Source organism: Corvus moneduloides, chromosome 4 (genome assembly GCF_009650955.1).
Source record: "Corvus moneduloides isolate bCorMon1 chromosome 4, bCorMon1.pri, whole genome shotgun sequence".
NCBI classification, from domain to species: domain Eukaryota; kingdom Metazoa; phylum Chordata; class Aves; order Passeriformes; family Corvidae; genus Corvus; species Corvus moneduloides.
Window position 1 is genome coordinate 27133336 of NC_045479.1, and position 14560 is coordinate 27147895.

General features: G+C 38.8%; 1 protein-coding gene and 1 long non-coding RNA gene across 6 annotated transcripts in view; both read right to left on the reverse strand.

The window, feature by feature from the left end:
• CNOT4 (CCR4-NOT transcription complex subunit 4) overlaps positions 1 to 14560 on the reverse strand; it is a 78148-nt gene that overhangs the window by 38598 nt on the left and 24990 nt on the right. For 4 of the 5 annotated variants that reach the window (XM_032106434.1, XM_032106437.1, XM_032106438.1 and 1 more), the window contains exon 2: positions 5994 to 6237. In XM_032106434.1, the coding sequence (XP_031962325.1) occupies positions 5994 to 6167 (174 nt within the window). In that variant the 5' untranslated portion in view covers positions 6168 to 6237. Of the gene's footprint in view, positions 1 to 5993; positions 6238 to 11114; positions 11121 to 14560 lie in introns of those variants that run through there. The other variant, XM_032106435.1, reaches the window with a different exon arrangement.
• LOC116442861 lies at positions 1346 to 5987 on the reverse strand. Its single transcript, XR_004239667.1, has 2 exons — positions 4129 to 5987; positions 1346 to 2350 (listed from the first exon to the last, which is right to left on the reverse strand). It is a non-coding gene; the product is annotated as an uncharacterized LOC116442861 (long non-coding RNA).

Consider the following 14560-nt stretch of genomic DNA (forward strand, 5'->3'; position numbering starts at 1 on the left):
CGTTATGCTACACTTGAGATATCTTCTGAAAATATGCTACAGTTGACTTGAGCAGATGGCATCTTACAGTCAAACATCAAGTCCTCTGGAACATGTTTTAGTATCACAAAGGAATTTAAATTTGTAAGATACTTTAGCAGTAGCCAAAGGTGTCCTTAATATGAAAACACAACAAGGACTCAAGTTACCCTTGAAGAACAGTCAAAACCGTAACATTTCCTAAAAAGATAAGTTACTCAGAGTTAACACTGGATATGTTATATAGATTTCAGAATGTACTTGCTGAACACCAATGACCCACTAGTAAGGTCATTTGAGATTTGCTATAGCCAATTAATATCTTGTGTTTTAACACATCTACATACGAGGACCTCTGAGATGCAGAATAATTTTACACTTAAGGAGCTTCTCAAAGTCTGTATTAGTCAATCAGGCAAACTAAAGAATGTTGTGTATTTACAGAAAAGACTACTCAGGGCAAAGAGTGAGTTAACTCAGTTATCACAGAGTTCAGGTAGGAATGGAAAGAAAATTGCACCAGTATAACGTAGATACAGTTCCAAAAATATGGCTTGCCCTACATGAAGTGACGTCATATCATATCCACAATCCATTCTTTCAAAGATTAATTCCTACTCCACATCCCAGACTATGCATGGCAAGGCTTTCAAGAATGCTGCTCTCTGGTATTGTGCAAGAAATGCATTCATGGTCTTCAGTAGGTTCAGTAAGGTTCCTGAAGGTCCAAGAAAACTACAGGAAACAGTGCCAAAATTCATCAGCTTCTTTCCTGCCAAGTATAGTCAAATTCAGAGCACATTCTCAAGTAAGTAGCAAGTTAGGCAGGATGCTTCTTCTCTGTACAGCTATTTGCTGCTGCAGGTTCTGAACATCAGTCAGGAAACAACCTGGGTAGCTCAAGCATAACCCTGCACAGAACACTTATATGTCCAACTAGTAGTTTGTATTTCTACAGGAAAGCATAAAAACTCCTAGTAGGAACACAACTAGGCAGCAGCTTCAGAATCAGGGGAAAAGAAATGTCTCCAACTCAGCGGAAAGTTTGAGACTAGCTGAATAAGAATTTCAATCATTAAGTAGCGGCAGTAGTTGTTTTGCCACCATGGACAACCACACTTGTTTGAGCAACAGAATCTTCCAAAGTTCTCACTAGATACTGTAGAGCTGTATTATACACGTTTTGTATGCATATCACTCATATGACATGCATATAATGCTTCCAAGGAATAGGACTAGTTTGATATCCTGACTTGCAGGACCTGTAAATCAATCTGCATACACACCTTGAATCCCAAGAGTAACTCAAGCACAATTGAGAGGCAGATGATTTTCCTATCTATATATTGTGTGTGGCATGATAACAAATTAGGAGAAATTGCACATTTAAAGAGGGTGGAAGGCAAATAAGCACAGCATCAACATCTCAGAAACTAATTCTAAAAAACTTAGTATTAGAAATCATTTTCCTTTCAAATAAGGACAAAGTCAGTCTACAATTAGGAAAATAAATTATTTCATCTTCAGAGTCATTGCTTCCCACAGTGCTGAAGTTCATTAACTTGGACAATGGTTCAACTACAAACAGGTGCATGCACTGAAGACTGCTGGAACAAGCAAGGCGGATTGACAGCTGGTGTATCTCACAGCACCATTCACTATGTTGCTTATGCTGTCTAACCCTACGGATCAGAAGTAGAGAGGGGACTATACGTATCAGAAGCTCTCAGGTATTGCAACAACTAAAGTGGCAATGCTACTGACATGCCTACATTGTACTGTTTTTTAAACAAGATACTTGCTTAACATACTACCTCTAATGCTTTAGCTGATAGAGGATTTGAGATCCAAATGAAGTAGCTACCTCAAGTGTTATCAGCACTGATGTATTTTCAGATACAAGACATTAGGAGATACCATCATTGATTCACTAAAGTCTAGCTGACACCTTTCACTTAAGTTATACCAATGCTTTTCAGCAAAAACCACTGAGGTTCCCCAAAAAGCGTGACATCATGGAAAATGTGACCAAACTTTCTTTACACTAAGTGCAAGGCAGTCCCTACAAGGACTTCAGCAAAAGTTTGAATGTCTCTTTTGAAGTCTTGTTTCTCTAATCAGAGATGGCCCTTGATGAATTCTCAGTCTTCCTGACTAATTTTGTCTTGTTATTTAAGGTTTTTTTTCTTTCAGACTTTTTTGCCCATTTCCCAATTGTTGAAAGCTGAGCTCTGATTTATCAAGCACTTTGTCATTCCCAGATGGGTCACATTCCTTCCATATAATGGATGTACCAACATTTTCCACTTGTTGTCTTGCTACCAAGTAGGTCCTGAAACAAGAAATAAAGAAAGTCAAAAAGATCTATGAACAGTATACACCATTATACTTATATTAAAAAAAAAGCAAGCAATTTCCTATCTAGTTCAAAATATCAATTGTTGCACCAAACTATTCTGTTGTGGGATTAAAAGCGTAGGAGGAAACATTGACATTTGGAGACTGCATTAAGACCAAGCGTTCCTTTTACACAGAAGTAGTAGGAGAAACATGGACAAAAATATGCTTAAAGCATGTTAATTTCTTGATCATACATGTAGCAGTACACTACTTCTCTCCCTCTCTAACACACGGTGCTAGGAGAAATAAAGGTCGCCAAGTCAAGGAACTGGAGAAAAAGTCAAAGCCACACCAGAAGAACAGCTGTGTATCATGTTATATTATTTTGTGGAAGAGCAAAGTATTTAAGAAACATGAAAAAGCTAGGCTTTTTTGTTGTTGGATTTAAAAAGTGCAGGAACTGATACTAAGGTCTGAGAGTGACATGCTCTAATTAAGCAATTGAAATGGTATGTATTATTCACATGACAAACAGTACCTAGACTGCTGAATTTTACAGAAAAGAAAATAGAAATATCACTGCAAAGATAAAAATCACTGGCTTTACAACCAGAACCAGCAAGTCTGCTGACCTGGAAACTGGATTTTGGCTACAGAAATCTCTTTTGAAGACAGCATATATTCATTCTAATTTGACTAGTTAGCAGCTATTTCACTCACAGTTAAGAAATCAATTAACGGGAAAAAGAGGAAGCCTTGCTTACTACCTTATACCTACACCTACAACTACCTTACCTTGGCTACACCTACAATTCCAAAGGGCATCAAGAACTCAAAGCAAGACAGTTCCATTTTTTTTTTAAAGTAGATTTTTTTCAATTAAATAGAAACAATTTCTATTTCTCTAGAAATAGACTCTATTTTCCGAGTCTATTTTAGAAGATTCAGACAAAGTTTAGAAAGTTTTTAATATGTTGATACTGATAAATACCAGTTTCCAACCAGCATCTAAGTTTAATTCGTACTAGCACCTTACTAAAGCAAATGTTTATGCTGTAATTCACTGGAGGAAACTTAAGACAAACTAAATCAATTGACTGCAACCACATGAACGTATTCTGCACATGCAGATGTTAAGCTATAGAACAGTTCAAACATGTACAAGTACTCTCTCCTTGGTAGAAGAAACCACAAGCTAACAACTTTTCAGTTAGAAGTGAATTAAAGAAGTTTAGGAAGAAAATGGTATATATGGAATGCACAGCTAAGATCTACCAAACTAATGGCATGGGTGCCACCAAAGCATTTAGCCAAGCTATTTTATTACAGACTTCTCCAACATCTCCCCCAAACCCTTCAACCAAAATCCCTGGACAGGGGACTTGCTCACTGCTCCTCTCTATAAGATTAGTGCTCAAATCACTGAACAAGTCACACTGCATTCAATAACATTGGCACAAATAGCAGATTTCTATTATGTAATTGTGAATAACATACTCATCCTTGTTTTAATATATGTTTATTCACAGTCCATTTTGCAGTAAGTATCCTGCACTGGTATACTCATCATAAAAATATGACATACCTGTTGAAACCATTGTACCCACTATAAACCTTCCTGCTAAAATTTTATTGCTTTGCCATGTTCTGTGCTTCAGCATTTTAAGTGGCCACAACCAATAGAACAGAAAACTGCTCAGATCTTTCCCCAGGAGCTTTACTATGCACTGACAGGGACTACTTAGACACACTGAACACAAATACACATACCTGATTCCTTCTGTTCAGCACACTTCGAAAGATGGCTTCTTCACTTATTTAATGCTGCAACTCTGTAGCTCAAGATGATTTAGTCCCAAGATCCTGGTGGGGGGCTCTGCACCACAATGTCTTTGTCTATGCCACAGAAGCAACGTCCTCCTCAGCCAGCCTTCTTCATGGCAACCTCTTAAAATCCAGTGATAGAGCTCCAAACTGGCTCAAGAATATCTTGCAGTCCATGGATGAAGAAAGTACCAAGAACATAATCCTCATCTGTTATGAAAGGAGAGGTGTCCTTCCTCTCCAGGAAGGGTCGGTATGTTTCATTCCAACTGTAGCACTCATTCGAGCTTTCCTCATGAAACTGTTCTTCTGAGCAAACTGTATCCAATTAGGCAAAATATTTGCACATCCAATCAGAGGGCAGAATATTCCACATTTAAGAGTTCAGCTGTGCCAGTATCCATATTTCAAAGAATTCAGATACCCAAAGGCAGCGAATAGCACACTGCTTCTGTGGTTCTCCAAATACATTTCACAAACTTCCAATAACAAACAAAAAGTAGTGTAATAAATCCAGGAAAACAACGCGACTTAGACAAGGAAATCCCAGAAATCTCATGTTGTATCAGAAGAGTAGAAATTTTCTTGTACTATGGGAAATTACTATACAGCATGTGTCATCTACAGCAGGTATCCCAAGTGGAGAATGATTTGGCTGATGACATGTGGATCTTCCTTGTAGAACACAGCTCAAATATTGCAGAAAATTTGCAGAATTTTTTAACAAACATTGCTGTGGGATAGCTTTCAGGCTTGCAGAGGCATCCAAACACAGGTAAGCACTAATTGCTCTAGTGTAGCCAAAGCCCAAAAGAGCAGCAAGAAAATATGACTGAAAGTGCTTATAAAATACTGTGGCAGTGAATAGAGATAGTGAGACCAAGAAAGATTATTTGGCATCTGAAAAGGAAGCCGTAACATGAGACAGGAAGACAAGACAGGCATAAACTAGGGACAAGATAATGATTAACTAGTAGGAGAATGAGAAGACATAAGTAGCTGCAATTACAAGAAGAGAAAGGCCTGGCAAGAAAGTTACAATCAAGGGAAGTCATTAAAGAGAGAAGATACTGAGAAAAAATTTTATTAAACACTGAAGGAAATAATGAGTTTAGGCAAAACACTAGAAGGAGAAATAAAATAATTCAAAGGAAATAACAGGCAACTCAATGAAGCTGAGGTTTACAGTTGTGTCCAACCAAAGTACCAGCCAGACACAGAGAGATACTAAGTACCACCTTCAAGCATTTGGCAACAAGACTAGAATACTAGACAAACAGACTTAGTCTAGGTTTTGAAATACTTTAAAGTTTGCCATCACTGGGTATTGTTCCACAGGTTTTACACATTTAGTATCCACTAAAATATGGATTAAAAGCTCCAGTGCCACAAACACAACAAGCAGGTGCTTTATAAACTTGCCTCTCAGTCTCAGCTCTGTCAGTTTAGCTGAACCTTAGCTCTCAGCAAACCCCTGATGCTGGAATCCTCACTGTTCTTCCTGAAAATACTTTGTTAATGCATAAACACCCCAACTCAAAGGATTTTTATTTTTGGAGTTCTCAGCATGCCTTGGTTCTGATCCACAGCTTCCCCTATCAACTTGGTTCTGAATTTAATAAACCAAGACTAGCCTCTTCATAACAGCTTCAACAAATATGCAGACAGAATCTGAAAGATCCAACACCTCACCCTTGATCTAAGCCATGACTAGATGATTGTTTCCCTTAAGGAAAAGGATGTCTTTGGCACCAACACAATGCAAGAGCCTTGTGATATATGCAAGACAAGCCGTTGTTCCAGGGATTTACCTTTCTGCAAGCAGGACAAAGTCCATTCTCATCAGTGCGAATACGATGCCAACAGAAACGACAGATTTGGTAGCCACAGGTGCAAGGGAAGAAATTGATATCATCAATTTCCAGAGGCTCCATGCAAAGAGGGCATTCCACAGGGTCTTCCTTAGCGTCAGGGCTGCGAGACATCTTTATATGTTCGCAGAGCAGCAAAAGTTTATAATAACTTAATAGACCAAGAAGGTCAGCACTTGAAGGTCTGCAAGAGGGGGAAAAAAAAGGAGAAAATATTATTAATGCTGTTGACAACTTTTCTTTTGTAACTTTTAACATTTCAGTTCTTCATCACTTTTCTTCTCCCCACACAAGTTACCTACTAATAGACAAGCTTTTGTCTTTAAATAAACTTGATTGTTTTTTCCTACTTACAAGCCTCACAAATAATACAAAGATGGTACTAGTGATGCATCCTCCCCACTTGGATAGACAAGCACTTTGTCAGTTCACTAGCCTGTTTGGGTTTCAAAATGTAGATTGCAAAGAAATCGGTGTACACCATACATTGCTGTTGTTCCACCAGCTCCTTTAGCTATTGCTTTCTTGAAGTCCTTTACAAATCTGAAATCAAATCCTTGAATGCAGGACTTAAACATTAAGATCAATTTATTCCTTTGCTCAGAGACGTGGAACAATGAGATTTGCAGTAACATTTAGGTCATCCATTCAGACTTGAGTAGGTTACAGAATTAACAAACAAAACCAAGGAAAGCTTCTTACTCAGGACAATTTGTTTCTTTTGTCTATCTCATTTTTTGGTCCAGAGACTGATCTCTAAGATCAGCCTCAGGACTACTTCATTAGCCAAGATTTTTCAGGTGCACATCTTTCTGTATGTGTCAAACTTAAATTCAAGTCAATCATGCTTTTCATCAGCACCCAATTCACAGCAAAGCCAAAATACATGCAATGTGCTTGAAAAAACTCAAGTTGTAACTTAGAGTGCAGCCACAATAAGGTATTTCTGGACCAGAATTTTGAAGAAGACCAATATTCAAATCACCATTTTCTTAACTCATTTCCTGAATTCAGTCATTTGAGTATGCTTTATTCCATCAGTTTAAGGACGCAGCACAGGAAATTTACTGTCAGACTCAAAACAAGACACTTGGAGTCACCACTGAGATAACCAATTTGGGTGTTTTCTTCTTTATTTCATTTAAGTATCACTCTAGATATGTGAAATTGTACCTAATCTCAGCAAGCTGTCTCCATCTGCTGCATGACACATGCACGTAGATGGGGCAGAATTCAAGGCCAACAGTAGAATTTTTAGGTGGACCTTTGGAAGAAAAACTAAAAGCCCAGTGAGAAATACTGAAAAGATGTGACCAGAATTGATAGTTGGATGGTCATACTAGCTCTAATGAGTTACATCACTTCTTTAGAAGTAAGTGAGCTCTAAAGTTTTTTTAAAATCCAGAATTCTTTTTGCAAGCATGTTTTTCCCAAAACATCAGTAACTGAATTATAATTGAACCACACACTCAATCTGGAGTGTCCCTTTACTTTCCCAAAAAGTTTTCTGTTTCGTTTCTAACCAAAAGCTACTAGATTGTGTACTATCCAATATTTCTCCAGGCTTTTAGGAGCAAATCCAGAAACCAATTCTCACGTCCACCTACTTGAAGAAGAGTGACATTTAATTCTGTCCTTTGAAATAATATGACTGAATGTTTTGAAATCAAACCCTTGCCCACAGATTTCAGTATGGTCTGACGTTAGCCTTATGTAGCATTGATTTGATACTTTAACCACCCCCCCCCCCCCCCCACACCAAAAAAACCAAACTGGTTGTATTTTTATCTTCCTCACCCCATACCATACTTCCTCGCATGAGGTCTATATTATAAAGCCCAAGAGGTTCCAGCTCAAGTTGGGACCCCCCCACCATACAGGATATGATCCATTTAGCATCAGTCCCTGTCTGCACACCACTTCAGGGACAGAATTTCCTCTACAAGCTGCCAGGAAAGAACCCTGAAGAGGGAAAGCACACATACATGCGACCAAAGCACCATCCAAATACACAGCAGAGAGCATATAGCTTTGTATGGGAATGGCTGCATTGTCATTAGGTTAGCCTGATATTAGGCTGATATTAGAAGCCCAGACTACCTGCAATTCCAACTAGTTTGGTAGGGAGTATATCCTCTAAGCACAAAGTGCAGTTCTGGTAAACATACACCACTGCCCTTGAGAGAAAGTTCCACTGGAAGACCACAAAAAAGTAAGGATGAGAGAACAGTTTTTAGATGCTGTAAGCATAATTTCTCTATATAGCATGCAACAGCAGCAACACTCCTCTTTCTGACAGTCACAATGACTAAAATCAAAAAGTTAAACTTCAATGATAATACAGCAGCTTTCATTTCATTATCTGTGCTTTCATTCATGCATTTTCACAATCATTTTGACAGTCTCAAGACCAGGTTCTGGAATTTAGCCAGCATTTTCTACAAAGAACACTAGCAGGATCCGACCTGAAGGAAGGATTAGTTTGTTCAGGAGCTTTATCTTGTTTTTAAGAATACATCCCCACTGGCTGAAGAGTGGGAGGGACTGTTAAAAGGCCCCAGAACACCATTTAAGCGGTTATTCTGCAGATAATACACATTTTTACAGTAGCCTGTAAACACTGCCTGTAAACTTTTCACACTTGTATAGCAGCAAAACTATAACAATATGAAAGTGACTTTAAACCAAAGCATGGGATAAACTCAGCAGATTTTCTTCAGTTTGGCTTTGACTTTGTCACAGATCTCCAAACAACAGGTCAGTAAGCACCCAGCATATTCCCTTCTACTGCATACTCATTCCACCACCTGCTCAGCAGCTCTGAGCCTACTGAAACACATCTAAGTAAAGCCATACTAGTATTAGTGAAGTTGTGGTTTAAATGAGCAGTTTTGAAGAAACTTTCACCACTACAGTAAAATTACTGAACTTACTTAGGAAGTTTCTATTTGGAATCTCCACTAAGAAATGTCATCAGTTCATGTGGAAAAAAAACATGACATATTAGCTAGTGCCTCTGGGATATGCAGATGAGCTCTAACAAAACTGCAACATAATTAACATTTATGAGCTGTTTAAGTTAACACTAAGAGTTCAGCAGCTGCTAGCAATAATGTCAATAGCTTCCTTCAGTCAGCAAATGGCCCGTTATTTTACAACAAGGAGTAAGGAGCAGCTGTGTGCCATGTTTCTTGAAACTGAGGAAATATTTATTTACTTGGCCACAGACCATTCAAGCATCCCATTCAGAGATTCTCCACTGAAGTGTGTCTCCATTTCAGAAGGGTTTATATACCAGGATTTGTGTCTGAAATCTGCATCAGAACAATGCTTGTTTTTTTCAAAATTAGAATACATGCATAGTAAGGCATCAATAATGCATTCTGCATATAGTTCATGCACTACCAAGAAACAGAGCAACTAGTCAGTTCTAAGGCTATTCCAAACAATTCCAGATTAACAGCGTGGGAAAAGTAATGCAGTGATAGCAAAAAACAAAAGGCAGTATTACATGTTGTACTTAATCCAGAGTATTTGGTCTTTGGGATCAAATACAGAGATTAAATTAACAGTGTCTCAGGAGAAGAAAAGGAGGAAGGCTGTGCAGGTGTACACATGCTTCACAAGCAGCTAGAATTTGTACATACATTTCCAAAACTTCAACAACTGCAGTCAAACATGGCTCCAACAGTTCCATAGTTCCTGTTTACAGTATGGAAAACACTCACACAGGGATGGAGCAGAAGTGGACAACGTCCAGCAGCATGTTTTAAGTGTAGTGATTTTGTAAAAGGTAATACCCTAACTACAGAAACATGAAGTTGTGTGCTTTATCCCTTCTACCAAACCAACTAAAAAGTTCTTTTCCAAACACAGAGAATGGAAAAAAAGGAGAACTTTTAATTAACTTTGTAAAGTGCTTACTTAGCAGATGACAGCTGTGTCTAATCAGCTTCACCAAACAATTGTTACTCCCAATGAAATCCTCCAGATTTTGCAGTTGGGGAAAAAGTGATCCTACTGTTTGAGGAGGCTCACCTAAAAACAATTTAACTTCTAATAAACCTGGTGATTTCAGTCCATTTAGGATGCAGGTGTTTGTTGCCTTTCCCTTTTTCACTTGAGGGGAGAAATTTTAACTTCCAGCAGTTTATCTTCCCTATTTAATTTAAAAAAGGGTCATTAAAAAAGGGAGGGGAGGCAGGGAAGGCAGGGATAAAAAATAGCTTGTTATGCATTCTTTTTCCTCAAGTTTCTCAGCAGTTTGAGGCTTGACACACACTCCATCTCTCTACAGCAGACATGAGAACATCTCCATTTGCTAGCAGTTCATTTTAGTAAACACATCCCTTAAAGCTTAAGTTCTCCTCCAGGAGGGCAGTTAGCTCCAGGGAATACAGATACATTCTTCTTCTCACACAATGGACTGAATCCAGCCTGGCTACTTGCTTTAAGAAAATACAAGTGTCACAGACAAAAGTTCTCAAAATCTAGTCCTGAAAATACTCCTTAAGGACTCACATCCCAGAAAGTATTTGGAGACTTAGGGCCTCTTGAAGGAAAAAATACAGACATGCATTAGCTAATGTTTCACTTAAAGTTCAAACATACCTGACACTTGAAGTGAAACAGGTCGGAGTCTATGCACTGAACCTTTAGTAAGGACTCATTAAACTCATGCAAACAGAAACCCATGCTTTTTTTCATGGCCTTGTATCTCTTGAAATTCATCAGCCATGAGGAGTCTCAAAACCTCAATGAATGTAGATGCTTGCCTGCATAATGCTACTGGGAAGGCAGCCCCTCCCCCCACCAAGACCCCTGCTCCCACTGTGCTGAAGGATCACTTCCCTTTCTACACTTCACCTCTGTGTTGATCCCATATACAAGCTGAAGGAAGAAAGACAAGCAGACTACAGACAGCAGCTGTAATGGGTTATCCCCTCCTGGAATCAGCTCTGTCAGCACAGCACTCTCCTTCTGGCCAGCATGGGGGCACAGTGGCTGAGGCACATTTGGACTACCTGCTCCCACTAGCGATTGCTGAAAGGAGAACAAAACCCACCTTCCTCAGACTCTGAAAGTAAGAAAGGCTATCACTTCATTGCATTGCAGTGAACACTGGAAGCTTTACATTAAAACATTTCATAGGCACGCTACAAAGAAAAGCCCATTTTTACTGATTTAAGCATGCAGCACTGAGGGAGATTCAGTGAGTTAGCTGATAACCCACATGGCAGAAAGTTCACATATGCACATCCCAAATCCACGTAACAGACACAAGACTAGATGTTTTTATGAAGTCATCCACACAATTCAGAAGAAATCTGTGAAACTTCTACAGATTTTTCCATCTCTGATTTGGTACCTGGGACTTGGCTGTCATTGTTGTGAGCCCTACACAAGAAGAGTGGTCCCTTTCTCGCACCAGCCGTTCACTCACATCAAAATACAGTGATATTTTACAATCACCCGGTTAGCAACACTGACATATGAGACAGCAGGAGTGCAGAAAAAGGGCTATGCTTTTCTGAGTTTTATGGCTCTGTTACTGACTGGGAACAAAGACACTACAGTAGCAAGCAAGCAGGCTCCTGAATTCATCCAAGTTAATTTTCATTTGAGACCAACGAAAGTTCACTTCCTACTTTTATTTCCTGACTGTGCTGAACATTTAAAGCAAAATATACTACTGATTGTAAAATCATGCCCAGTAACTACAAAGTCCATTTCCCCCCATGTCTTCTTTCTGGGATAATGTTTATTACTCTGTTTGTGATCTGCAGCTACATTTTGATCACAGTACAAACAACATCTAAGAAAAGTTAAGACATTGACAAATACCCAAATATTTGGAAAGTATGACCAGGAATCAGGCAGTCATCGCAGTATTTCTAAAAACACTGTTACATTGGCTAGGATTATCCCCAAGTTATTTAGCTCAGAGGTCAAAATTGAAGCCTCTAGAAACTCTCTGCTTTGTATCTCCCTACAGGTGCCTAGGGAGTTCACGCTCATGGTCTCAGACTTTGAATTCTGCCAGCATAAGCAGTTGTACCATCACTTGAACCAAAAGACCAAAACATAACTATCTTTGCATGGTTCATATTTAACTAAATCAATCCTCCATCTCCTTCATCACACAGCCATACTGAAGCTTGCTCCAGTATTGTGAAAACACAGAAACAAGCACCTACAGGTAGCAACTGCTCAAACAGCATATTCAGCAACAGGGCAAAACTCAACCAAAGAAATGACTAGAGAAGTTTCTACCTAATGCCCTCAAGGCAGCAGCTAATAACAAAAATAGTCAGATGCCACCTGCTAAATGAAAAGGGAACTAATCATTCTTTATAACCCAATGTGAACACAAACTATTTCAAGACAGTTATGTGGCAAAGAAAAAGATGATATGGACCTCAAAAAGATATTTTTGTCTCATTTAAACTGAGCCAAGAATTGGTCATTATTGGCTTATTGTTACAGCACCCAGAACACTGATGCATAAAGGGCTACACACTGTCAGTGACATATGAATGCCAAGTAAGATATTATTTACTCAGATAACTTACTTTCTTACAAGTTATCAACAGAATCAAGACATTATGTTTTATTCAGAAAGAAAAAAGGCCAAATAAGATTCTGACAAATTCATCCATGAGTTCCTAAAACTCTGGACATAATTATACAAGACAACACTACCCCAGTGTAGGTCATCTCACTCAGTGAAATTAAAAGCATAACATTGCTCTCTAATTGTAAAAATTAACTTCCCACATTCATTCACATTCAGTTCTAGGATTCCTTTTTTTTTTACTTTCTGCATGCCCCCAATTCTTTTTTGTACGTACAGCATCACTATATATAGACATGACATGTCTTAAGCATTTGGATAATGAGTTAGAAATGGGCTATACAATTATTAGTTTACATATTTTAAAAGCCTCTGTCACACACACAGACACCATGTAATATTGGTACACATGTTCTAGCATGGTTATTTCCTCCAGACAAAGCAGATGCTCAAGCAACAAATGAAACAAAATGGCTATACCTGTACACATTTGTATACAGCAAAGCATATATCACAAATTGTTGTCAAAGGATGTTGCAGAGACCGTAACATGTAAAACTAAAAAAAAACTTCTAAAAATCTGTCCCCTCCCATTAAATCTGAAATATGTTCCACCTGAACTATTCTGAATTCCCTAAATCGCTCATTACCGGGAAAAAGGGTACTACTCCCTTTGTTGTACTTTTTCTTCAGAGCATCTGCTACCAGTCACTGCCAGAAACATGATCTAGATAGACCAACTTGCCAATCATACAGCAACCACAGGTGGCTATTAAACAGGCTGTTTAGGGAATGGACTGTCCTTATGACACTCACAGCACTCCAGCATGAAACACTCACTTTGCAGTTGGGGTATCTACACATCAGCCCGCCATAGTTCAATTTTTCCACAATGCTGTGTTCTATCTAGTCCCTATTAAGGTGCTACACACTCATACACACGATCTATAGATCAATTTAGAACTTAAACTCCAAAATTCACAATGCGAAAAACTCAGCACACTGCCCCAAGTCACCACATCCACAATACCCCTTCCCTCCTTTGCACTGCCATTCAGGATATTCTTCCATCTCCCGTGACAGCTCAGCTCTCTGCCTATCTCCTAGGTAGTACTCTCACCATCTCCCATTTTCATTTGATCTCCTGGCGCCATTCAGGCTATTCACATTTCTGTAGGATGCCTTCACCCAAAAGATGGCAAAACCCAGAATTTTTTCCAGGCTTCCAAGGACCAGAGTTTTTATCAGTCCATTTCTTTCTTCACAGAAGAGGTGAGAACATGCCATTCTATAATGAAAGTTTCTTGTTCTAGCTTGTATTAGATTGCATACTTAATAATAATGGCAAATATTCTCAGATCCAGTTAGAAAGAACAGCTCAGGTTTGGAAAGCTCCACAGCATTTGAAGAGCAATGACCCAGAAATTCTTACACACACAGGATAAGTCAGCCCACTTGAGGCTGTAAGACTGTACTTGAATATAACTCATTTGCATAACCCTGCCTGCAGCCATCACCTTCTGGATAATTTTCCAGAAGGACTTACTTTTGACCTGTTGCTCCAGCTGCATTAGTTCACACAGACTTAATATTCCAACTGGTCTGATCTGAAAGTCATATCATCACTGAAGAATCTGGCACAGAACACCATCAATGCAGTATGCTCAGAATGAAGCACATGATTTTTTAACTTGCATTCAAGGACAGTTCAGCTTTTACATTATAAAAACCTCCTGATTTGCATTTTCACAATGCAGCATGAACAAGACCACTGCAGCATCTTTAGAAGTCCTAGCCTGCCTATACAGCTATACTCCCTAAAATTACAACAGTTGAATTATCCAGTGCAAAAAAACCTGTAAGCAGTTTTCTTACTAGTTCCTGATATTTATGTTATCCAAATGAAGGAAAAAGAATATTGAGTTAAAACTCC